The following is a 25233-nucleotide window of genomic DNA, read 5'->3' on the forward strand; positions in this document are numbered from 1 at the left end:
GAACCAAGTGTATTTTTCCCCCGAGGAACTACTCAGATTTTATTAAAAATGTCATCTTCCTGCAAGGCCACAAGATCATATAAACTCTGTATGCATAGGATCCCATTTTATTTTGGTTCTGGAAAACGACAACCCACATAATATTTATTGAGAAAGTTTTTTCCTTAATTATCTTACTACATCTTGTGACAGCCAAAGGACCTAGCATTACATTTTCAACACAGAAGTGACCTGTATATTTATTTAATTTTTTTGAGACAGGGTCTCACTCTGTCACCCAGGCTGCAGTGCAGTGGCACAATCTTGGCTCAGTGCAGCCTCCGCCTCCTGGGTTCAAGTGATCCTCCCACCTTGGCCTTTAGAGGAGCTGGGACTACAGGTGCACACCATCATGCCCGGCTTTTTTTTTTCTGTATTTTTTATAGAGACAGGGTTTTACCATGGTACCCAAGCTGGTCTCTAACTCCTGAGCTCAAGTGATTCACCTGCCTTGGCCTCCCAAAGTGCTGGGATTACAGGTGAGCTACTGTGCCTGGCCACTGACCTGTGTATTTAAATACCAAAACTAAACAACTGTTCTTCACAGGCAACCATTTACCTACCTCAAAATGAAGCTGCAGGCTTCTTCAGGTTTGGTGAAAGCCTTCCATTGTGCAGTTGGGATTCCATGTCTGTTCATAAACTCTTTGGCAAACCTTTTGCTGGACTCTAACTGAGCCGCTTCTGCTGTTGGGCCAAAGCATCGCACTCCTGCAGACATCAGGTTCCCAACAATCCCTATAGATGAAAACAGTAGCCCTAGGTGAACCAAGGTCTCCCCAGGGGCTTTTCAGCCTGAAGATGAATTAGTATCAGACTATATCTACATCTAGACAAGGCAGATGACTGGTGGCAGAGGATAACTAACTTTTTCATGTTGTCTACTGGATAGAGATAAAATGCTACTAACATGTTATTCAAATCTATCAAAAGTTGTTATATTTGCATATATGGATTATTAAACACACACCAGAATACAGCAGAATAAAGACATATAAAATGTTTTCCATGGCTGCAAATTTGATCTCTAACTCATCATATAACTGATGCTTGGAAAAAAAATCTAGACTCCATAAATTTCGAGAGTGGAAGCTCTTTTTCCAATATAATATTACAAATTCTCATCTGTAAAATGAATTGGATTAGATGATCCCTAAGCTTCTGTTTGCACTGAATATACTGTAACAATAAACAGAAACAAACTTTACCAGCAGCCAGAGGTGCTTCTGGTCCAACAACTACAAATTCAATTTTCTTCTCTTTGCAGAATTGAGCAAGGGCAGTGTGGTCACTGATTGAGATGGCTGTAAACAGAAAAAAAAAAAAAAAAAACCACTGCATTTACAAAAACATTCCACTTAAGTAAACTAAGTGTCTCACTAAAAAAACTAAGTTCTATACTTTAGTATGCTTGTTATCTGTTGGTTTTCTTATATTGGCAGAGATGACAGTTTCAACACGTGAAATTCAGAGGAGAGTGCATTAGGCTAACCAACAGAGCTCAGTTCTCCGTTATCATTGTAGACAGATGAAAACACCAATAAACTTCCCAAAGAGCCATAAAGTATCACCTCCATGATATTGTTCACGTCACTAATATTGATTGTATATTAAACAAAAAACGTAAGATATACTCAGAAATTGGTCTTTTAATGTCAATCAATCAATTGTACTGAAAATCCACTATGTGCTAAGTACTGTCCTCAGCACTGGTATTAAGATGTCAACACGGCAGGGCGCGGTGACTCACGCCTGTAATCCCAGCACTTTGGGAGGCCGAGGTGGGTGGATCACCTAAGGTCAGGAGTTCGAGACCAGACTGAACAATATGATGAAACCCCGTCTCTACTAAAAATACAAAAAATAGCTGGGCGTGGGGGCATGCGCCTGTAATCCCAACTACTCAGGAGGCTGAGACAGGAGAATCGCTTGAACTGGGGAGGCGGAGGTTGCAGTGAGCCAAGATCGCACCACTGCACTCCAGCCTGGGTAGATAACAAGAACGAAACTCTGTCTCAAAAAAAAAAAAAAAAAAATTTATCAACACAAGCAGGGTCCCTATACTTAACATGTTTACAATCTGCTGTAGGAACGCTGGGTAATAAATATACAAACAAAAAAACAGCAAATATGAACAAATTAAGCAAATTTGATATGAAGTGAATTGAGAGGCTATTTTGGGTTGGGTCAGGAGGGATCTCTTTGGGGCAGAGCTGTTTAAGTTAAGAACTCAATGACGCTTTTAAGAGGAACCTATCTTCTCCAACCTGCAAGTCAGGTAAATTTTCTTCTGTGGAGTTCTAAGTAACTAGCGGTAGGATCAACCACATACTCAACATGGTTTGGCTCCATAGGGGCTCTCCTGCTTCACTGTGTCTGGAACACCATTCGTTAAGTCAGCTGAAGTCTGCAATCACTCTGCCATTGGTACAGAGTACAAGAAGTGATATTGTGATGTACAGTTGTCCCTCTTTATCCTTAGAGGACACATTCTAAGATCCCTAGTGGATGCCTGAAACCACAGTGCTGAACGCTATATATATAGTATGTTTTTTCCTATACATAAACACCTATGATAAAGTTTAATTTACAAATTAGGCACAGTAAGAGATTAACTATCACTAATACTAAAATAGAACAATTATAACTATATGCCAGCATCAGCTTTGGGGCCATTATTAAGTAAAACAGGGTTACCTGAACACATGCACTGAGATAATATGATAGTTAATCTGACAACCAACAGGGCTAGTAAGTAACAACACGGATATGCTGGACAAAAAGATTCATGTCTCAGGTTGGACGGCACAAAATTTCATCACGCTATGCTAGACTGGTGTGCAATGTAAAATTTATGAATTATTTCTGAAATTTTCCATTTAATATTTTGGACTACAGCTGACTGTGGGTAACTGAAACTGTGGAAAGTAAAATTGTGGATAGGCTGGTGACTACTGTATAGGGTCCAAGTCCAGAAAAGGTAGGGTCCTCAATCTGCAGCAACTGCCTGAATGTGATTAGGATGGAGTACCACGCACTGTGGGTTAGTGGTTGTGAACACAACTAGGCTGAGCAGGGTCAACTATATCAGTATAGCAGAGGGCAACAAGAGGAAGAGGTCTCTTTAGTAGTCTTACAAGACTACTTGTAGTCGTCTCATGATGATCTTAAGAGATTTTGATGGGCTTGCCTGTATGACCTCAATCGCAGATAAACTGTCCCAGTTCTCTAATAAACAAATACCTCACCCCTAGAACTAACATCCCAGAAAAGGAGGTATTTGCTAATTTGTCTTATTCCTTTTGGTCTTATATACATGCCACTATCTTCTCCCAGTTTGTGGCTTGTTGGGTCCATGCTCTTCTTTCCATAAATATTATGTGCCACGTAGGGAACTAAGCACTGTGCACACCATGCAAAACAAGACAGACAAGTTCCTTGCCCTCATGGAGCTTACATTCTACTGGAGATTATATTCTAGTGGAGGAAAAGAACACAGGAGACAGACAACAGTGAAGTAAAAATAAACACAGACATTCATGATCATAAACAAGTGAAATGGGGATAGACACTTGCTTTTAGTAAGAAACTGTAGGAGAGATATAATTAAGGAGGCTAACATTTAAGTGGAGCTCTGAATAATGAGGAGACAGTCATGGTAAGGGGTGGGAACAAATATAAAGTCCAAAGCAGCAAGCTTCTGCTTGGGAAATTGGTAGGACAGCATGGACAGGGTATAGTGAAAAGAGAAAAAGGGATATAAAAGATCAGGTTGGAAGAGCAGGCAGAAGACAGACTGCACAAAGGGCTTTGAAAGGCATGGTAAGGAATTTGAGTTTTATTCTAAGTATTATTAGAATACTGAGGAGTTTCTGAAGCCACTGACAAGCTTAATGTAGTATACGAACTGACCATTTTTTCATTTTTGCCAATTGAGAGATAAGGGTGGAGGCTGGGCACGGTGGCTCATGCCTGTAATCCCAGCACTTTGGGAGGCTGAGGCGGGCAGATCACCTGAGGTCAGGAGTTTGAGACCAGCCTGACCAACATAGTGAAACCTGGTCTCTACTAAAAAAACAAAAAATTAGCTGGGTGTGGCGGCATGCACCTGTAGTACCAGCTACTCGGGAGGCTGAGGCAGAAGAATTGCTTTAACTCAGGAGCCAGAGGTTGCAGTGAGCTGAGATCACGCTACTGCACTCCAGTATGGGTGACAGAGTGAGACTGTCTCAACAACAACAAAAAAAAAGTCAGAGAGAGATAAGGGTTGAGATCTATTAGAGTAACAACTGTTAAAAACTTTGTTTTGTGAGACAGGTTCTCATCTTACTCTGTTGCCCAAGTAGCTGGCACTACAGATGTGCACCACCATGCCTGGCTAATTTTTGTATTTTTTTTTTTGTAGAGATCGGGTCTCACTACATTGCCCTGGCTAGTCTCAAACTCCTGGGCTCAAGAGATCCTTCTGCCTTGGCTTCCCAAAGCGCTGGGATTGTAAGCGTGAGCCACTGCACATGGCCGAAAGTTGTATTTAATAGCAATACTAAACTTTCCATTTACAAAAATACACATCAAAATGCCTTTAATCTGTATTAGGCACTTACTACTTTTCCAATGGATGTGTTTTATCAGGTTTAAAACAGTTTAAGATAAGGAAATGCCATATTCTGAACAATAGGTTACCTTAAGTTTATAACATATTGGCAAGCACTCAAATTACCAAATAAATTTTAAGGTCAAGGAAAGCACTCAACCCTGAATAGCAGTCTATCTTTATTTTATTTTATTTTGAGATGGAGTCTCATTCTGTCGCCCAGGCTGGAGTGCAGTGGCATGATGTCAGCTTACTACAAGCTCCACTCCCTGGGTTCAAGCCATTCTCCTGCCTCAGCCTCCCGAGTAGCTGGGACTACAGGCGCCCGCCACCACGCCCGGCTAATTTTTTGTATTTTTAGTAAAGACGGGGTTTCACCATGTTAGCCAGGATGGTCTCCATCTCCTGACCTCATGATCCGCCCATCTCGGCCTCCCAAAGTGCTGGGATTACAGGCATTAGCCACTGTGCCCAGCCTATCTTTATTAACATAAAGTACAGATATGGTTGACAGCATACCATTAATAACAAATAATAACTATTACTCCCCACTTTAAAACATGATTACCGGTATTTGAAATCTTTTCAGAGCAGGCAGTGCCTGCGTTTCCTGGGGCAACCAACACTTGTTTGACATGATGAGACTGTGCAAGTTTCCAGGCCAGCGTATGTTCCCTTCCTCCACTGCCAATTATAAGTACTCGGGCTGCCATTGTTCTGTCTGTAAAGCAGAAATTCCAAAGGAAAATGAAACCTGCAGAAAGAAAACCACAGTTTATATCTTAGGATGCACATTTTAGAAACCCAGGGATGGGCACAGTGGCTCATGCCTGTACCCCCAGCATTTTGGGAGGCCGAGGCAGGTGGATCACTTGAGGTCAGGAGTTTGAGACCAGCCTTGGCCAACATGGCAAAACCTCATCTCTACTAAAATACAAAAATCAGCCAGGCATGGTGGCGGGTGCCTGTAATCCCAGGTACTCAGGAGGCCAAGGCAGGAGAATTGCTTGAACCTGGTAGGAGGAGATCGCAGTGAGCCAGGATCATGTCACTACACTCTAGCCTGGGCAACAGAGCAAGACTTCATCTCAAAAAAAAAAAAAATCCAGATTTGTAGATATAATTTAAGTAATCATTTGTACTCATACAAATGACATTTTCATCCAATGATTCATTTTTGAAAAACTGGGATTCATAATTTGAGAAATATGACTGTCATCATAAGCATAAGGGAGGTATTTCAAAAAGAAGGCAGGCTGGCCTAGAGAGCTAGGTTAAGGAGTCAAACGATGACTCTCAGCTCCTTATGTGATAATCTCCCCTCTCTGGGCTTCACTTCAAAAAGATTTAATAATCATCATGCCTTAGTTATGAAATGAATCTTGTTTTAGACTCAAAATGTATTATAAAATATCAATTTTTAAACCTTGAAATCTTACAGATAATTAGGTTATCATAAATTAAAGGATATACTGAAAACTGGGGTAAGCAAACTTTACACAAAAAGGGCCACATAGTTCTGTCAAAACTACTCAACTCGGCCACCTTAGCAGGAAAGCAACCAAAGATAATACAAAGATGAATCAATGTGCCAATGTCCAGAAAAACTTAATGGACCCATAAACAGGCAGTGGGTCAGAGATCACTGTTGCCTATCAGTACTTTAAGTAGTAGGAAACCATCAAAGGTTTGTAACAAATAAACGTGACTCGCTTTCAATAAAACTTTATGTATGGATACTATAATTTGAATTTCATAAAATTTTCACATGTCACAAAAACCTCATTTATTTCCTGTTCTTTTTCTCAATCATTCATATTTGGTGAGCTGTACAAAAGCAGGCAGCAGAAGGATTTGGTATGTGGGCCATAGTTTGCTGACTCCTAATTCAAATAGCGCAATATGCTAGAATATTGGTAGAGAAGGCAAAAATCAAATTCCAACTAATTTCACTTTAGTTCTAGCACCTGAGACTTAGAAGGATGGACACAACAGCAGTGTAACCTAGGAGATTAACTGAAATGACATTTATAAATAAGTACAATCTGGCACTCAGCAGTAGTAAATGTTAACTTGTTACATTTACTTACCACAAGGCAAACTGGTAACAGGAAAAAGAAAATTGAAAACTTATTTTGATGATGTTGGGATTACATATTTTAAGAAAAATGTAAGCTGACAATATACAAAACTAACATTTTTTTGAGCACTTAACCTTGGGCAGGGTACTATTTAAAATGCTTGTCATGAAAGAATCCTATGAGGGAGATACTATTACTATCACCAATTTGTAGATGAGACAAGGAGGCCCAGATAGGTAAATAACTTGCTGGAGGTCACACAGGTAAGAGGGGGTGGAGCCTAACGGAAGCAATTTTGCTTCAGATTCTCTCAACAAGTAAAACGATGATCATTAAAAATTTGAGAAAGGAAAAAAAAAAACCCTGTTAAATTACAGTCTCGGAAGGAACAGCTACTTTAGTGTAACGGGAAAACACATTTTACTTGCCATGTGTATCTAAAATAAACAGATTTTTAATTTTATTTATTTTTTTAGACAGTCTCTCTCTGTCGCCCAGGCTGGAGGGCAGTGCTGTGATCTCGGCTCACTACAACCTCCGCCTCCCGGGTTCAAGCGATTCTCTTGCCTCACAGCCTCCCAAGTAGCTGGGATTACGGGCGTGCGCCGCCACGCCAGGCGAATTTTTGTATTTTTAGTAGCGATGGGGTTTCACTACGTTGGCCAGGCTGGTCTCGAACTCCTGACCTCCAATGGTCAACCCACCTTGGCCTCCCAAAGTGCTGGGATTACATCACATCCGGCCAGAAATAAACAGATCTTTAAATCTAGAGCAAATGTTACATCTTTAGTTTGAATATAGCAGTAGTGTGGGGAAATTCTGTTTACTCTAGTGGATCACTGAAAATAGCATTACTACCCAGTGGTGAGGACGCCTGGGCTCCTGAGTCTCACACAGCGCCCTGGCCTGGGTAGAGACGCTGCCCCATACTAGCAGGCAGACCTGGGGGGACTTCACTAACCTTGGGCCTCATTCCTCAGAATGGGTAACATAAGCAGAATAAGACAGGCAAATAAAGCTGTATCAGAGGATATGGAGAATAAAGTGGAAACCAACTACAAAATTAACCAAGTAATCTGCCAGAGACAACGGGTGCATAAAGAGAAAGTACACCAATTTAGGGTTATGTCCTAAAAATGTATAAAGACACAAAAAGGCCTTGACATCTTAGAAAACAGGAAAAGTAAAAGAGCAAATAGAAACCAGCTAACAGTAGCAAGTGAAAAGCACATGGCCAACCCCCACCCACCGCATTTACAAACAACAGGAAAATTTCTACAAATCAGTTTCTATGGTTTCACTCAGTTCGCGATTTTAAATCCCCAAAGCAAAGCCTAAGCGCGCTCCGTGTAAAAGCGGAGGGGGTTTACGCACCGACACCGGGTGGCCACCTGGTTCCCGCTTCCCCGCTCGCCGGAAGTCGGCCCACCGGGACCGGCGCGGGACCAGCGCGGCACCAGCCCGGCACCGCCCCTCACTGCCCCGCCCTACGACTGCTTCCCTGCCCCATTGGTCCGGGCGGCCCTGGGTCTCCGCGGCGAGAATCTAGTCTGATTCCCTCCCGCCCTGGGCGCTGCCTGACTGCTCCCCAGCCGAGACACCCAAGCCTTAGCACGTTTATAATGTGACAGTGGTACGGGGTGCCACGCAGTGTTTCCAGGAGCGCCGGGGGGGAGCGCCAAAATGCTAAACCCATTCTTAGCCAATTGTGCGCCTTTCACGAGTCAGAGCTGACCAGCTACCGCGGAAAAATCTCGTGACACGCCTGAGTCCTGATGAGACTAAAATGCACCGGGCTTTGAATGCCGGTCGCTTAGGACATCCGGCCTATTGCTAAAAAAAAATGAGGCTGGTTATAGAACGCACTGGGGAAGACACAGGGCAACAGCGAGTTCTTCCTCTCACATGCCAGTGGGGGCGGGGGCTGAAAAATTCTCTCCCGGATGCATATCCCCGTCGAAACTGAACTTGGCGCCACCTGAGAGCGCCTGAAAGCCGTGTGTTAAACACTGGGTTGCCCTTCTTGCTCTTCTTCCTCTTGGCTTTTAATCTCAGGCGCTTAGCAAGCCTCTTAAGGCTCCCAAACACTGCTGGGGACTGACAACTTAAGCGGACACGGTCGCCTCAAGAGAGACGGCTCCTGTAATGGCGCCTGCGTCAGACACTAACATGGCGGACATAGTCGTGCGCGGCGCAAACGTCAGCACCTCTACCCCAGCCGCTCAGAAACAGCAGAGGGGAGCAGGGCCGTGCTCACTGATTGGTCCCTCGGTGGAGCGGGCCGGACCGGGCATTCCCTTTGGAGCCAATCAGGAAGGCGAGAGACCGAATTGGCCGCTGCGCCTCCTCCCGAGGCATGCTGGGAGCCTGGAGGACTAGCGAGGAGGAGTTGAGAGAACGGAGCGGACGCCATGGCGACCAACATCGAGCAGATTTTTAGGTCTTTCGTGGTCAGTAAATTCCGGGAAATTCAACAGGAGCTTTCCAGGTAAACGCCTCCCAGATTCTTCTGCTCCCAACGGACCGTTAGGCCCTCACCTAGCCTTCTTTGGCACCTTTCTTCGGAGACGCAGTCGTTCCTCGGCTCAGGCCCCGCTAGGGCCCCGCCTGGGCCTGGGATCCATTTTCCGGGCTCCCCCCCCCAACCGCCCCCCCAGCCGCTCCCTTCCTTTTCCCTCGAGGAACTTCGCCTTTTCCGAGGTAACCCAAGACTCCCTGTTTCAGAACCGAGTTAAGATGTTCACCCTTCTCCCCTGTTTGGGTCCCCCCTGCCGTTTAGCTACTCGTAGGCCCGGTTGTCCGCCAGGGACGGGCCTAGTTCCTTCCTCAGCTCCTCCTCCGCCGCCGCGTATCCCCTCCCCCTCTTCGCCTCCGCGGATTTTGCCGGCCGGTGCCTATGACCGGAAAGGGTCTCTAACGGCCGTTTCTTGGTTAATCTTAAATCCTCTTTATTATTGCGAGCTTCAGACCGCTTGGGGGTCTGGATCTATTAATAAGATTATTCGGGGCCTAGTGTCCTGTAGTATCTGTCAGCCGTTCTAATAGTTAAATGTTTCAATTAAAACGAACTCAAACTGATGCACTTGCTAGTTTGTTAAAATACTCGAGATGAAGATGGAAGGGGACTTTGAAATGGTTGCGATTAATTACAGCAAGTGAAAGTGGACTTTGTGTGTAGGTCTATTATTTTCTTGCTACCCCTGCCCCAGTTGACACGCTATTTTTGTCATTGCTGGTAGACTTTACATAATTTGCGCTTGGCTTCACAAAATTTGAAGGCGAAGAGATTGTTAAAGAAATGGTTGTTTAGTTAGGAAAATAGTGTATCATGTTCAGCGGTTGTCTCTCGGTATTTGCTTTTGTATAAGATATTCATTAATTTAAAGTACAGAAGTAGGAGAGAGATCTTGAAACGTAAGTGTTCCGAGTTCAAGTGTTTTTAATTGTATTTTAAAAGTTGAGAGCAAGAGCAGTACGTGAATTTGAAAATGGGCCGAAAACCAGTTGTAAATGCCCAAAGTAATACAGGATTATTAGGGCAATGATGTATTATTGCTAGAATTATCACTTTTGCAGAATGTGTTGTTTTTTAAGTGGAAATAGATCCACTCACATTGCTTTTTAAATTTCTGTGATATTGCTAGTAGTGTTTTGGATGAGAAGAGACCCGAGCTAAGAGAGTATAATTTTCCTGACAAATCTCTGGCTGCAATAAGTAGTTGTTTGCTTAGTTTAACGAGGTGTGTTTTTGTAGCTTTTAAAAGCTAGTCTTTCCTTTAGAAAATGAGTGTTTTATTATAATTTAGAAGACATGAAAAAGGAGAAAAAAACTCACGTTATTGATATTCTCATGTCATTTCATTTTTTTCCCCCCATGTATTGTGTGATATGTGATCATCTTGTTTTGTATTGATCATTTTTCCAGCTAATACGTTGTGAACAAGTTTATCCCTCTCAGTCTCAGTCTTTTGGACTTCTTCATGGCTGCATAGAATCCCATTGTAGGAATATACTGTTGCATATTTAGGTGATTTGAAATTTTCATTGCTTTTCAGTAAATGCGGTTAACGATTGCTGGCTTTAAGATGAAATCATTACTTCCTTGTAGATTAACTTTTAAAACCATAGTTACTTTTCTGATTTTCAAATTTGTCATAATTATGTATAAATGCTTAGGAAAATTGTAAATAAAGTGCTACAGAAGGAATATCTAAAAATAATATTAGACGAAGCAGTTTATTACTAGAGGAATATGCAGCTTCTCTTCAACACATAATGCGTTATCAGTCTGCAAACAAGTTTTTGATTATTTGCCATTTCAGTGAGCTGTTTTTTTTCTCATCTGCTTTTATGTAAATTAGAGTAATGAGGCTGACATTTAGATAGTTAAAACAAGTTATCGAACTTCTGTTATAGATGGTGTGTAAGAATATGGCCTCTGGTTTGAGTACCAGCTTCACCTCTTAGTAGCTGTGTGACCTTCAGCTAAGTTTCTTCATTTATAAAAGAATGATAGTGGTGATCTCAGAGTTTTGTTAGGATTAAATGAGTTAATATAGAACAGTATGACACTAGTAGTCAATAAATGATAATTATTATAACTATAATTATACAATTCATTGTATTAGAAAACCAGATGTTCCTTAATAATAATTAGGTAACTACTGAATTTTTTTGGTTTTTGACCATTCAGACTTTTATCAGGTAGTGGAGCATAATTGATGTGTTTTCATTTAGCTAAAATTAAAGTTAAAATCAAACTGTTGCTGAAAGTATTTGATTTTTCAAAATTTTGCAAATTCACACGAAAATAGTAAAAATTACTGGGCGAATGATATGTTCTTACCTATTTAAAAATTTCTCTGGCCCTGTGAATGGAACATGTGTTAAGCCATGTATGCTTTTACTGTTGGTATAAATGCCACTTGTTTTATGTGAGTTTTATAAACCAGAGTTCTTGATAATTGTGTAAAAATTACATAAATTATTTTCCTTTTTAAGTTCAGTGGCATTTCAGTAGCAATGTAAGCCTGGACAGAGGTTACAGGTTACCCTTTTTATTCAGTGTGCCTGTGGCTAACTTTTGTGTTCCTTGATACTATTGATGGTGATTGTGATTTATGCACAGATGTGGCTTTAATGTAGCCATGGTTTCTACCATAATGTTAGGCCACATGTTTTTCTTTTGATTTGTGACTGGGCTCTTAATTTTTCTCCCCTGAAAGAAATATGTGGGTAACCCAAAAGCCTAAAGTTAGATTTCTGAAATTATTTTGTTTAACAAAGAGTGTACTTAGAAACCTGTTTTCTTAATTTTCATAGTTCTGAAAACTTTAATTGTATAAAAATGAAATGTCCAAAATATAAGTAGATCATGTTAAGGAAGCATTATTAGTGGTGAATATCTAAAATAGGAAAAAGGTAAAACATCTGACAGTCAGTACAACATATGATTATTGTAATTAATTGGATTTTTTTATTAATGGTATGATAAAATATTAATGAATTTCGATAACTTTTCATGTCAAGTGGAAGGAATGAAGGCCAGCTGAATGGTGAAACAAATACACCCATTGAAGGAAACCAGGCGGGTGATGCAGCTGCCTCTGCCAGGAGTCTACCAAATGAAGAAATAGTGCAGAAGATAGAGGAAGTACTTTCTGGGGTCTTAGATACAGAACTACGATATAAGCCAGGTAAGTTGGAGATAATTAACTGTCTCAAAAATTTTCTTTTAAGATTTTTTTGAAATTTGAAGGTTAATGTTAGTTTTTGACTTCAGTATTTAAGATATTTATTAAATTAAAAACTTTAGGCTGGGTGCGATGGCTCACGCCTGTAATCCCAGCACTTTGGGAGGCTGAGGTGGGTGGATCACCTGAGGTCAGGAGTTCCAGACCAACCTGGTCAACATGGAGAAACCCCCATCTCCACTAAAAATACAAAAATTAGCTGGGTGTGGTGGTGGGTGCCTGTAATCCCAGCTACTTGGGAAGCTGAGGCAGGAGAATCGCATGAACCCAGGAGGCGAATGTTGCAGTGTGCTGAGATTGCGCCATTGCACTCCAGCCTGGGCGACAAGAATGAAACTCCATCTCAAAAAAAAAAATTTTTTTTCAGTAAATTTAAGCTTTTGTTTAATTGATTTAATGAAGACTTTCTTGTTTAAATTTTCCTTCCATACTTCCACTGAAAAACAAACATTGATGTACTTGTTTACTCTGCTGGTAGAATTTTATTTTTGACTTAGTTTCAGTTTATTTGATTCAGTTTATTTTTCTTTTCTTTTCTTTTTTTTTTTTGTGAGACAGAGTTTCACTCTTTTTGCCCAGGCTGGAGTGCAATGGCGTGATCTCGGCTCACCGCAACCTCCGCCTCCCAGGTTCAAGTGATTCTCCTGCCTCAGCCTCCCAAGTAGCTGGGATTACAGGCGCCTGCCACCATGCCCGGCTAATTTTTTTTTGTATTTTTAGTAGAAACGGGGTTTCACCATGTTGGCCAGGGTGGTCTCGATCTCTCGACATCATGATCCGCACAACTCGGCCTCCCAAAGTGCTGGGATTACAGGCGTGAGCCACCGCGCCCGGCTTGATTCAGTTTCTTAGTATCAGGAATTTGAGTATGGATTTTTATTAAACAGTTGTGTAAAAATACCCATCCCACTTAAACTGCAGTGGATGGAGAGGAATCATTGCTTGAATATTTAGCGTTTTTGGAATTGATTAATTGATGTTTAGAAATGAAGGATTTAGCCACAAAAATAATAGTCATTACCTTGATTTAGTTCTGGAATCAAGTTTGTAATATGGTTGGTTTGTCCTCTTTTTTGGGGGAACTTTAGCTGTGCTTAGATTCATGACTCTCAAACAGACTTGCTTAGATTCATGGCTCTAACAACCTTAATTGAAGTATGACTTATCTAACATTTTGTATTATGAAACAAACAATTAATAGAAAATGGTAAGTTTTGCTTTGGCCTATGTCAAGTGTTGATTTATTTTCTTCTGTAGTCTTTTTTTTTTTTTTTTTGAGACGGAGTCTCGCTCTGACGCCCAGGCTGGAGTGCAGTGGGGTGATCTCGGCTGACTGCAAGCTCCGCCTCCCGGGTTCACGCCATTGTCCTGCCTCAGCCTCCGGAGTAGCTGGGACTACAGGCGCATGCCACCGCGCCCGGCTAATTTTTTGTATTTTTTTTTTTTAGTAGAGACGGGGTTTCACCGTGTTAGCCAGGATGGTCTTGATCTCCTGGCCTCGTGATACACACGTCTTGGCCTCCCAAAGTGCTGGGATTACAGGCGTGAGCCACAGTGCCCGGCCTTTTTTCTGTAGTCTTAATGGCTCAGATTTCTGATGAGCTTTTTTGGGGGTCCCTAAGATTTATCTAATTTGATATTGGCATTAGAGTAAATAAATCCCATCTGGTTGTTAAAGTTGAATACTCCCATCTCTTTAGGGTATGTAAATTCAAACCTTCTTAAGTTGTAAATTAAGGACTAAGAATTTCCTCTCTAAAATCAGTATTCTTTTCTAAAATAGAAACATTTGAAAAGTTATTTATTAGTGGTTTTAGAATAGTATTGGGGGAAAATGTTATCTCTTTAGGGTATGTAAATTCAAACCTTCTTAAGTTATAAATTAAGGACTAAGAATTTCCTCTCTAAAATCAGTATTCTTTTCTAAAACAAACATTTAAAAAGTTATTTTAGTGGTTTCAGAATAGTATTGGGGGAAAATATTATTTTTATTAGAATGTAACGTAGGCATGATAAGGTAAAATTTGAGTTCTCTATGAATATTTTATATTTGTTATTCAGATATTTCTGTACTCTGTAGAAGCAATCACTAACCTTTGTTGAAAGCTTATTCTGTGCCAGGCATTGTTTGATGTACTTTGCATGTTTTAACTCACTTTATCCTCTAACTCTAGAAGACACAAGTGTGTCAGTAATTTGGCCAAGACCATTAACCTAGTAAGTGATGAACTGATTGAGGATTTAAAAGTGGCAGTCTGTTCCAGAGCCAGTGCCATGTTGCTTCCTGTATAAACAAGGGTTAATAATCGCAAAAATTATATTATGTGGGTATTTTTAATAGAAACTGTAGCAACTAATAACATGAAATATATTCAGTGACAAAAGTAGTTTAAAAGTAATTTTGCTATGATTTGAGAGCTGGAGGAAATAATTATTTTAATAGAATTTAGTAAAACATATGTTAATGTAATTCAAAGTAAGTTTTGGTGTTAAACTAATAATTTATTTTTAACCCAGGCATTAGTTGTGGAAAGAATTATCAGAAAAGTAGTAGTCTCCAGGTTAACTGTTTTATGAAAAATAGTTTATTTGGTAACTTTTAATTTAACGTGAGGTGTTATACTGTGGGGTTTTTTTTTTTTTTTGAGACAGAGTCTTGCTCTGTTGCCTAGGCTGGAGTACAGTGGTGCAATTTCAGCTCACTGAAACCTCGACCTACTGGGTTCAAGTGATTCTCCCGCCTCAGCCTCCCAGATAGCTGGGACTACAGGTGCGCGTCACCATGCCTGGCTAATTTTTGTATTTTTAGTAGAGATGGGGTTTCACCATGCTGGCCAGGCTGGTTTTGAACTCCTGACCTCGTGATCCACCTGCCTTGGCCTCTCAGAGTGCTAAGATTACATGCGTGAGCCACTGTACTTGGCCTGTACTAAGGTGTTTTAACATGGAATGTAAATATGGGTTTATATGATTTAATCTAACTCTACTTTGGGGAATGTCTGACAAAATTAATTTCTATTACTTTTAGACTTGAAAGAGGCCTCCAGAAAAAGTAGATGTGTATCTGTACAAACAGATCCTACTGATGAAATTCCCACTAAAAAGTCAAAGAAGCATAAAAAGCACAAAAACAAAAAGAAGAAAAAGAAGAAAGAAAAGGAAAAAAAATATAAAAGACAGCCAGAAGAATCTGAGTCAAAGACGAAATCTCATGATGATGGGAACATAGATTTAGAATCTGATTCCTTTTTAAAGTTTGATTCTGAACCTTCAGCTGTGGCGCTGGAGCTTCCTACAAGAGCATTTGGCCTATCTGAGACCAATGAATCCCCTGCAGTTGTGCTAGAATCTCCTGTAGTATCAATGGAGGTATCAGAGCCACACATCTTAGAAACTCTGAAGCCAGCTACAAAAACTGCAGAACTGTCAGTTGTATCTACATCAGTAATCTCAGAGCAGTCAGAGCAGTCTGTGGCAGTAATGCCAGAACCATCCATGACAAAGATTCTGGATTCCTTTGCAGCAGCACCAGTGCCTACTACAACAGTGGTGTTGAAGTCATCTGAGCCAGTTGTAACAATGTCAGTGGAGTATCAGATGAAGTCTGTGCTGAAATCTGTGGAGAGCACATCTCCAGAGCCATCAAAGATCATGTTGGTAGAGCCCCCAGTAGCAAAAGTGTTAGAGCCTTCAGAAACCCTTGTGGTATCATCAGAGACACCTACTGAGGTGTACCCTGAGCCAAGCACATCAACAACAATGGATTTTCCAGAGTCATCTGCAATTGAAGCGCTAAGATTGCCAGAGCAGCCTGTAGATGTACCATCGGAGATTGCAGATTCATCCATGACAAGACCGCAGGAGTTGCCGGAGCTGCCTAAGACCACAGCGTTGGAGCTGCAGGAGTCGTCGGTGGCCTCAGCGATGGAGTTGCCGGGGCCACCTGCGACCTCCATGCTGGAGTTGCAGGGGCCCCCTGTGACTCCAGTGCTGGAGTTACCTGGGCCCTCTGCTACCCCAGTGCCAGAGTTGCCAGGGCCCCTTTCTACCCCAGTGCCTGAGTTGCCAGGGCCCCCTGCGACAGCAGTGCCTGAGTTGCCAGGGCCCTCTGTGACACCAGTGCCACAGTTGTCGCAGGAATTGCCAGGGCTTCCAGCACCATCCATGGGGTTGGAGCCACCACAGGAGGTACCAGAGCCACCTGTGATGGCACAGGAGTTGCCAGGGCTGCCTTTGGTGACAGCAGCAGTAGAGTTGCCAGAGCAGCCTGCGGTAACAGTAGCAATGGAGTTGACCGAACAACCTGTGACGACGACAGAGTTGGAGCAGCCTGTGGGGATGACAACGGTGGAACATCCTGGGCATCCTGAGGTGACAACGGCAACAGGGTTGCTGGGGCAGCCTGAGGCAACGATGGTGCTGGAGTTGCCAGGACAGCCAGTGGCAACGACAGCGCTGGAGTTGCCGGGGCAGCCTTCGGTGACTGGGGTGCCAGAGTTGCCAGGGCTGCCTTCGGCAACTAGGGCACTGGAGTTGTCGGGGCAGCCTGTGGCAACTGGGGCACTAGAGTTGCCTGGGCCGCTCATGGCAGCTGGGGCACTGGAGTTCTCGGGGCAGTCTGGGGCAGCTGGAGCACTGGAGCTTTTGGGGCAGCCTCTGGCAACAGGGGTGCTGGAGTTGCCAGGGCAGCCTGGGGCGCCAGAGTTGCCTGGGCAGCCTGTGGCAACTGTGGCGCTGGAGATCTCTGTTCAGTCTGTGGTGACAACATCGGAGCTGTCAACGATGACCGTGTCGCAGTCCCTGGAGGTGCCCTCGACGACAGCGCTGGAATCCTATAATACGGTAGCACAGGAGCTGCCTACTACATTAGTGGGGGAGACTTCTGTAACAGTAGGAGTGGATCCCTTGATGGCCCCAGAATCCCATATATTAGCTTCTAACACCATGGAGACCCATATATTAGCATCCAACACCATGGACTCCCAAATGCTAGCGTCCAACACCATGGACTCCCAGATGCTAGCATCCAACACCATGGACTCCCAGATGTTAGCGTCTAGCACCATGGACTCCCAGATGTTAGCAACTAGCTCCATGGACTCCCAGATGTTAGCAACTAGCTCCATGGACTCCCAGATGTTAGCAACTAGCACTATGGACTCCCAGATGTTAGCAACCAGTTCCATGGACTCCCAGATGTTAGCAACCAGCTCCATGGACTCCCAGATGTTAGCAACCAGCTCCATGGACTCCCAGATGTTAGCAACCAGCTCCATGGACTCCCAGATGTTAGCAACCAGCACCATGGATTCTCAGATGTTAGCAACCAGCACCATGGACTCCCAGATGTTAGCAACTAGCTCAATGGATTCCCAGATGTTAGCATCTGGCACTATGGACTCTCAGATGTTAGCTTCTGGCACCATGGATGCTCAGATGTTAGCGTCTGGTACCATGGATGCCCAGATGTTAGCGTCTAGTACCCAAGATTCTGCTATGTTGGGTTCAAAATCTCCTGATCCCTATAGGTTAGCTCAGGATCCTTACAGGTTAGCTCAGGATCCCTATAGGTTGGGCCATGACCCCTATAGATTAGGTCATGATGCTTACAGGTTAGGACAAGACCCTTATAGATTAGGCCATGATCCCTACAGACTAACTCCTGATCCCTATAGGATGTCACCTAGACCCTATAGGATAGCACCCAGGTCCTATAGAATAGCACCCAGGCCATATAGGTTAGCACCTAGACCCCTGATGTTAGCATCTAGACGTTCTATGATGATGTCCTATGCTGCAGAACGTTCCATGATGTCATCTTACGAACGCTCTATGATGTCTTATGAGCGGTCTATGATGTCCCCTATGGCTGAACGCTCTATGATGTCAGCCTACGAGCGCTCTATGATGTCAGCCTACGAGCGCTCTATGATGTCACCTATGGCTGAGCGCTCTATGATGTCAGCTTATGAACGCTCCATGATGTCAGCTTATGAACGCTCCATGATGTCCCCAATGGCTGATCGATCTATGATGTCCATGGGTGCCGACCGGTCTATGATGTCGTCATACTCTGCTGCTGACCGGTCTATGATGTCATCGTACTCTGCAGCTGACCGATCTATGATGTCATCTTATACTGCTGATCGTTCAATGATGTCTATGGCTGCTGATTCTTACACCGATTCTTACACTGACACATATACAGAGGCATATATGGTGCCACCTTTGCCTCCTGAAGAGCCCCCAACAATGCCACCGTTGCCACCTGAGGAGCCACCAATGACACCACCATTGCCTCCTGAGGAACCACCAGAGGGTCCAGCATTGCCCACTGAGCAGTCAGCATTAACAGCTGAAAATACTTGGCCTACAGAGGTGCCATCATTACCATCTGAAGAGTCTGTATTGCAGCCTGAGCCTCCTGTGAGTCAAAGTGAGACTTCAGAGCCTTCAGCAGTGCCTACTGATTATTCAGTGTCAGCATCAGATCCCTCAGTTTTAGTATCAGAGGCTGCTGTGACTGTTCCAGAACCACCACCAGAGCCAGAATCTTCAATTACGTTAACACCTGTAGAGTCTGCAGTTGTAGCAGAAGAACATGAAGTTGTTCCAGAGAGACCAGTGACTTGTATGGTATCTGAAACTCCCGCCATGTCAGCTGAACCAACTGTGTTAGCATCAGAGCCTCCTGTTATGTCAGAGACAGCAGAAACATTTGATTCCATGAGAGCCTCAGGACATGTTGCCTCAGAAGTATCTACATCCTTGTTGGTTCCAGCGGTAACTACTCCAGTGCTGGCAGAGAGCATTCTGGAGCCGCCAGCCATGGCTGCCCCAGAGTCTTCGGCTATGGCTGTCCTGGAGTCTTCGGCTGTGACCGTCCTGGAGTCTTCGACTCTGACTGTCCTGGAGTCTTCGACTGTAACTGTCCTGGAGCCTTCGGTTGTGACTGTCCCGGAGCCTCCTGTTGTGGCTGAGCCAGACTATGTTACCATTCCTGTGCCAGTTGTTTCTGCGCTGGAGCCTTCTGTGCCTGTCCTGGAACCAGCGGTGTCAGTCCTTCAACCTTCTATGATTGTTTCAGAACCATCTGTTTCTGTCCAGGAATCGACTGTGACAGTTTCAGAGCCTGCTGTCACAGTCTCAGAGCAGACTCAAGTAATACCAACTGAGGTGGCTATAGAGTCCACACCAATGATACTGGAATCTAGTATCATGTCATCACATGTTATGAAAGGAATTAATCTATCCTGTGGTGATCAAAATCTTGCTCCAGAGGTTGGCATGCAGGAGATTGCATTGCATTCAGGTGAAGAGCCACATGCTGAGGAACACCTGAAAGGTGACTCTTACGAAAGTGAACATGGTATAAATATAGACCTTAATATAAATAATCATTTAATTGCTAAAGAGATGGAACATAATACAGTGTGTGCTGCTGGTACTAGTCCTGTTGGAGAAATTGGTGAAGAGAAAATTTTGCCCACCAGTGAGACTAAACAGTGCACAGTATTGGATACCTACCCTGGTGTTAGTGAAGCTGATGCAGGAGAAACTCTATCTTCTACTGGTCCTTTTGCTCTGGAACCTGATGCAACAGGAACTAGTAAGGGTATTGAATTTATCACAGCATCTACTCTCAGTTCAGTTAATAAATATGATGTTGATTTATCTTTAACTACTCAAGATACTGAACATGACATGGTAATTTCCACCAGTCCTAGTGGTGGTAGTGAAGCTGACATTGAAGGGCCTTTGCCTGCTAAAGATATTCATCTTGATTTACCATCTAATAATAACCTTGTTAGTAAGGATACAGAAGAACCATTACCTGTAAAAGAGAGTGACCAGACATTAGCAGCTCTGCTCAGCCCTAAAGAAAGTAGTGGAGGAGAAAAAGAAGTACCTCCCCCTCCTAAAGAGACACTGTCTGATTCAGGATTTTCTGCCAATATCGAGGATATTAATGAAGCAGATTTAGTGAGACCGTTACTTCCTAAGGACATGGAACGTCTTACAAGCCTTAGAGCTGGCATTGAAGGACCTTTACTTGCAAGTGATGTTGGACGTGACAGATCTGCTGCCAGCCCGGTTGTAAGTAGTATGCCAGAAAGAGCTTCAGAGTCTTCTTCAGAGGAAAAAGATGATTATGAAATTTTTGTAAAAGTTAAGGACACTCATGAAAAAAGCAAGAAAAATAAGAACCGTGATAAGGGGGAGAAAGAGAAGAAAAGAGACTCTTCATTAAGATCTCGAAGTAAGCGTTCCAAATCTTCCGAACACAAATCACGCAAGCGTACCAGTGAATCTCGTTCTAGGGCAAGGAAGAGATCATCTAAGTCCAAGTCTCATCGCTCTCAGACACGTTCACGGTCACGTTCAAGACGCAGGAGGAGAAGCAGCAGATCAAGATCAAAGTCTAGAGGAAGAAGATCTGTATCAAAAGAGAAGCGCAAAAGATCTCCAAAGCACAGATCCAAGTCTAGGGAAAGAAAAAGAAAAAGATCAAGCTCCAGGGATAACCGAAAGACAGTTAGAGCTCGAAGTCGAACCCCAAGTCGTCGGAGTCGGAGTCATACTCCAAGTCGTCGACGAAGGTCTAGATCTGTGGGTAGAAGAAGGAGCTTTAGCATTTCCCCAAGCCGCCGCAGCCGCACCCCCAGCCGCCGCAGCCGCACCCCCAGCCGCCGCAGCCGCACCCCCAGCCGCCGCAGCCGCACCCCCAGCCGCCGCAGCCGCACCCCTAGCCGTCGGAGCCGCACCCCAAGCCGCCGGAGAAGATCAAGGTCTGTGGTAAGAAGACGAAGCTTCAGTATCTCACCAGTCAGATTAAGGCGATCAAGAACACCCTTAAGAAGAAGGTTTAGCAGATCTCCCATCCGTCGTAAAAGATCCAGGTCTTCTGAACGAGGCAGATCACCCAAACGTCTGACAGATTTGGGTGAGTCATTTTAAAATTTAATGGGATGGTAGTAGAAAATGTTTTAAACCTTAATTTTTTTCTGATCTTGAATCAAGTGAAATATTTAGTTACTGGTTTAGGATAAATATTTCTGTCTTTAAGTTTTTATTATTACATGGTACTGTATTTAGGAAATACTGGGATCAGTGTATTATAATTAGAGTTAAAAAGTCCTGTTTCAGAGTATAATAGAACCAAGGTGTTTCCATACTTGAATGTTTTATTTTTAGTTATCTTGCCATAGATAAAAATTGAAAGCAGAAACAGATGTAGAACTCTAGCTAAATTAAAAACAAGCTAAGTATATGCTCAGATTGTTATTGTATGTGTTCTAACATACATCCTTGCAACTAAGCCTAAAATTACAATGTTCCTTTTTAAATAAGTTAACATATCTTAAAATGGCATTATAGGACTGTTAAATGAAGGTAATTCTGATTGGTATAGTTGGTAATGGAAGTGAGTGGGGAATTTTGCGTGTGGGGGTTATTTAATTGGGTAGGTGATACTAGCTAAATAAAGTTAAATATTTTAGATCAGTGTGATTTTTAATAACCTGTTCTGCTTTACTCTAAAGATAACTGTTCTAATTTCCCCTGATTTTTAGTGTGCAGAGGTGATTAAAACTTGATCAATATGAATGATTACCTACAATAAATATGGATAATTTATCCTTATCCGAGTATACTGGACATTTCTAGGCCAGGATTGTCTAAAGAAGAAGAGGTTAAGAGTAAAAAGGGAGAATCTGCATTCAGTTCAACAGAAGTTTTCTGAGTTCTTTTTTATTCACAGCAGAGGAACAGTATGTAATTCCTCAAGTGATTGCAAGTTGGTGGAGGAGACATGGGTAAAACGCATATATGTCTCTCTTATAGTAACACTGTCTAAAAAGGACAGAATGTGATTACTATAATACTGATAGAGGTGAGGTACTTTAGGAACACAATGGGAAAAGGGGAAAAGGAATGTTAATTCTGACTTAATGACAGCTTGTTAGAAGAGGTGGCACTTCGGCTGGGCATGGTGGCTCATACCTGTAATCCCAGCACCTTGGGAGGCCGAGGCGGGTGGATCACCTGAGGTCAGGAGTTCGAGACCAGCCTGGCCAATGTGGAGAAACCCCATCTCTACTAAAAATACAAAAAATTAGATGGGTGTGGTGGCATGCGCCTATAGTCCCAGCTACTCGGGAGGCTGAGACAGGAGAATCACTTGAATCGGGGAAGTGGAAGTTGCAGTGAGCCAAGGTGGTGCCACTGCACTGCAGCCTGGGCAACAGAGTGAGACTGTCTCAAAAAAAAAAAAAAAAAGGTGGCACTTGAACTGGGGCTCAAAGAGTGATTTAAGGTGTCAGAAGGAGAGTAAGGTCATCATAATTTTGTGAAATGAAATTGGCTTTGGCAGGTTTATATCTTAGAGTGTGTGTAGTAGGGTGATCATTATAGTTGTGTAGTAACCTATTGTAATATTCTAATGGGAAGCTCAATATGTGGACTTAATTCCCTGAATGAGGCCACTGCTTAAAAACTTTGAGCCAGTGGTTTCATCATAGCTGTAACTTAGAGCAGAATATTGATGCCTATAGTTTTTTCCTTTTTTTTTTCTTTTTTGTTAGATACCCAAGTTCTTCGATGGATCTAGGATGCCTTTAGTTTTGTTAGTATGTTAGACTTTTGGTAATACAAAATGTACAGCCTTCTAGGAAAACTGCAGCTTGTATTTTTCTTCTTACAGATAAGGCTCAATTACTTGAAATAGCCAAAGCTAATGCAGCTGCCATGTGTGCTAAGGCTGGTGTCCCTTTACCACCAAACCTAAAGCCTGCACCTCCACCTACTATAGAAGAGAAAGTTGCTAAAAAGTCAGGAGGAGCTACTATAGAAGAACTAACTGAGGTAAGCTAGACAGAATTTGTTTTCATTCTTAAATGGATTATTCCAGTGATGTTGACTCTGGAGCGTGCCAAAACCCGAATTGTGGGCAGAACTGATAATGGCTGGCACCGAGTGGCCAAAACCCGAAATACAGATGTGGCAGCGGCAGAAGCTCTGTTTAGCAGGCCATTATCCGGGATGGCTAAGCTCCGCTAGCTAAAAGTTACTTCCCATTACTTTTGCTTTCCAGTTTTAGAAGCCAAACTGACTGAGGAGTGGGACGGTTCGTTTGAATGGAGGAGGTGTTGAGTGAGCAACACGCAGAAGCTCGCCTACAGTTTCGTTTCCATTCACGACGCGTTCACTGATCGCCACGAGTATACTGCATATACGCAAAGACACAGACAATCTTCAGAAATGATCTTTTGCCACCGGAGCTTGGAAATTAATAAGAATAGCTGGCCATTGCCTGAAAGGAACTTCTTTCGCATCAACATTTCGGGTTTTGGCTGTTTGGTACCAGCCATTGGCGATAATGGCCGGCCATTATCAGTTCTTCCTGCGGTTCGGGTTTTGGCAGTAACATATATATTTTAAACACACTTATTTTTGTTTTTAAAAGTTTGATCTTTTCAATTGAGGCTTTTTTGGGGCTTTGTTTTATTACTATTTTTTTGGTGTGGGTGGGTGGGGGGAGATGCTAAAATATTGCTGCTAGGATCCAGAAATACCACACTGTTTCATATATTGGAACTTGTTATTGGCTAGCCTTATGCCAGCCTGCCACTGTCAATATATTCTGTTCCCCTTGGTTACAAGCTTAATATACTCTTGTGTTTTTGGCGAAATGAGCTTTTTATCCTATTGTAATATTTTCAATTGATAATAGATGTCATTAAATCTACTGCTTGTATAGAGACAGGTGTACCCAAATTTACTCTTGACCTTTCTATAAAGCCAGGTAATGGAGTCTGTTCCTTTGCATCTCAGGAAGGAATTGACTTTGCTTTATGTATCAGACCTCATCAATTGCACCCTCTCCATTATGCCTTATTTTCCTAAGTTCTCCTTAAAGAAACTCAACCCACAAAACATTTATGGAGAGACATGTTGCTATCTAATCCTGTTGCAAATATTTCATATCTTTTGTTTTGCCATACATCTGGGAAAATGTAAAGCTTCTGAATCTGTTTCCTCACTTAGATTTATTACAATATGAATTACAACTTTTTTTAAAAAATTAAGGACCTTGTAAACGCTTCTATTGCTTATTTACCTAATCCAAGCTCCTTATCCAAAATGCTAAGGACAGTTATTATTTTGCTGTTTTCGGCCCCGTCTTCAGCCTTCTTGTCCCAAGTTTCTTCTCACCTTTTTACCACCACCTGACTAGGATGACTTCTCCTTTCCCTACCAGTCTTTGTTCTTTACTATGAAAATCTGGCTTAGAACTCTTCAAGGAATATTCCTTGATTCTCTAACTCTGCCTGACTGTTCTCTCTTAAACCTTTGTTCTTTTAGCACTTATGTACTCAGTTTGTATTATATCAGTTTGCACTTGTTATTGTGTTGCTCTGTAAAAGTGTTCAATTATTTCATGTATATGTATTCCTTCTCTTGTACTAGATTGTAAGCTCCTTGAGAGCAGGGACCATGTCTTCTACTTTTTTTTTTTTTTTTTGTATTCCCCAGACAGTGCCCAGTACAGTGCTCTCTCTGCACATAGTAGGTGCTCAATAAATGTTGTTGACTGACTGACCAGCCAGTGTGTTTAAATAGTAGTTAATATGCCAAGTTACGTATCTGTAACCTATCATGAATCTTGTTTAACTTTTGAAAGTTGCTTTTATGTGGTTTTGATTCTAAGAAATTACATGTTCTACATAAAGCGTAAGATTTATCTTTTGTTTGTTTTTACTTTTAA

The 25233-nt window shown here is 42.4% G+C and overlaps 2 protein-coding genes across 14 annotated transcripts in view; one reads left to right on the forward strand and one right to left on the reverse strand.

The window, feature by feature from the left end:
- The window catches only part of GART (phosphoribosylglycinamide formyltransferase, phosphoribosylglycinamide synthetase, phosphoribosylaminoimidazole synthetase), a 39762-nt gene extending 30196 nt beyond the window's left edge, over positions 1-9566 (reverse strand). The window contains exons 1-4 of one of the 9 annotated variants that reach the window (XM_055373924.2): positions 9253-9566; positions 5202-5354; positions 1248-1343; positions 603-777 (exon numbers count right to left, since the gene is read on the reverse strand). In XM_055373924.2, coding sequence (XP_055229899.1) covers positions 603-777; positions 1248-1343; positions 5202-5346 — 416 coding nt within the window. In that variant the 5' untranslated portion in view covers positions 5347-5354; positions 9253-9566. The other 8 variants (XM_031005099.3, XM_031005100.3, XM_063702718.1 and 5 more) reach the window with 8 other exon arrangements.
- The window catches only part of SON (SON DNA and RNA binding protein), a 34525-nt gene continuing 18344 nt past the window's right edge, over positions 9053-25233 (forward strand). For 4 of the 5 annotated variants that reach the window (XM_019017654.4, XM_019017653.4, XM_055373918.2 and 1 more), the window contains exons 1-4: positions 9053-9202; positions 12244-12410; positions 15496-21411; positions 23170-23330. In XM_019017654.4, coding sequence (XP_018873199.2) covers positions 9126-9202; positions 12244-12410; positions 15496-21411; positions 23170-23330 — 6321 coding nt within the window. In that variant the 5' untranslated portion in view covers positions 9053-9125. Of the gene's footprint in view, positions 9203-12243; positions 12411-15495; positions 21412-23169; positions 23331-23559; positions 25071-25233 lie in introns of those variants that run through there. The other variant, XM_019017656.4, reaches the window with a different exon arrangement.

Source organism: Gorilla gorilla, chromosome 22 (genome assembly GCF_029281585.2).
Source record: "Gorilla gorilla gorilla isolate KB3781 chromosome 22, NHGRI_mGorGor1-v2.1_pri, whole genome shotgun sequence".
In the NCBI taxonomy this organism is placed as follows: domain Eukaryota; kingdom Metazoa; phylum Chordata; class Mammalia; order Primates; family Hominidae; genus Gorilla; species Gorilla gorilla.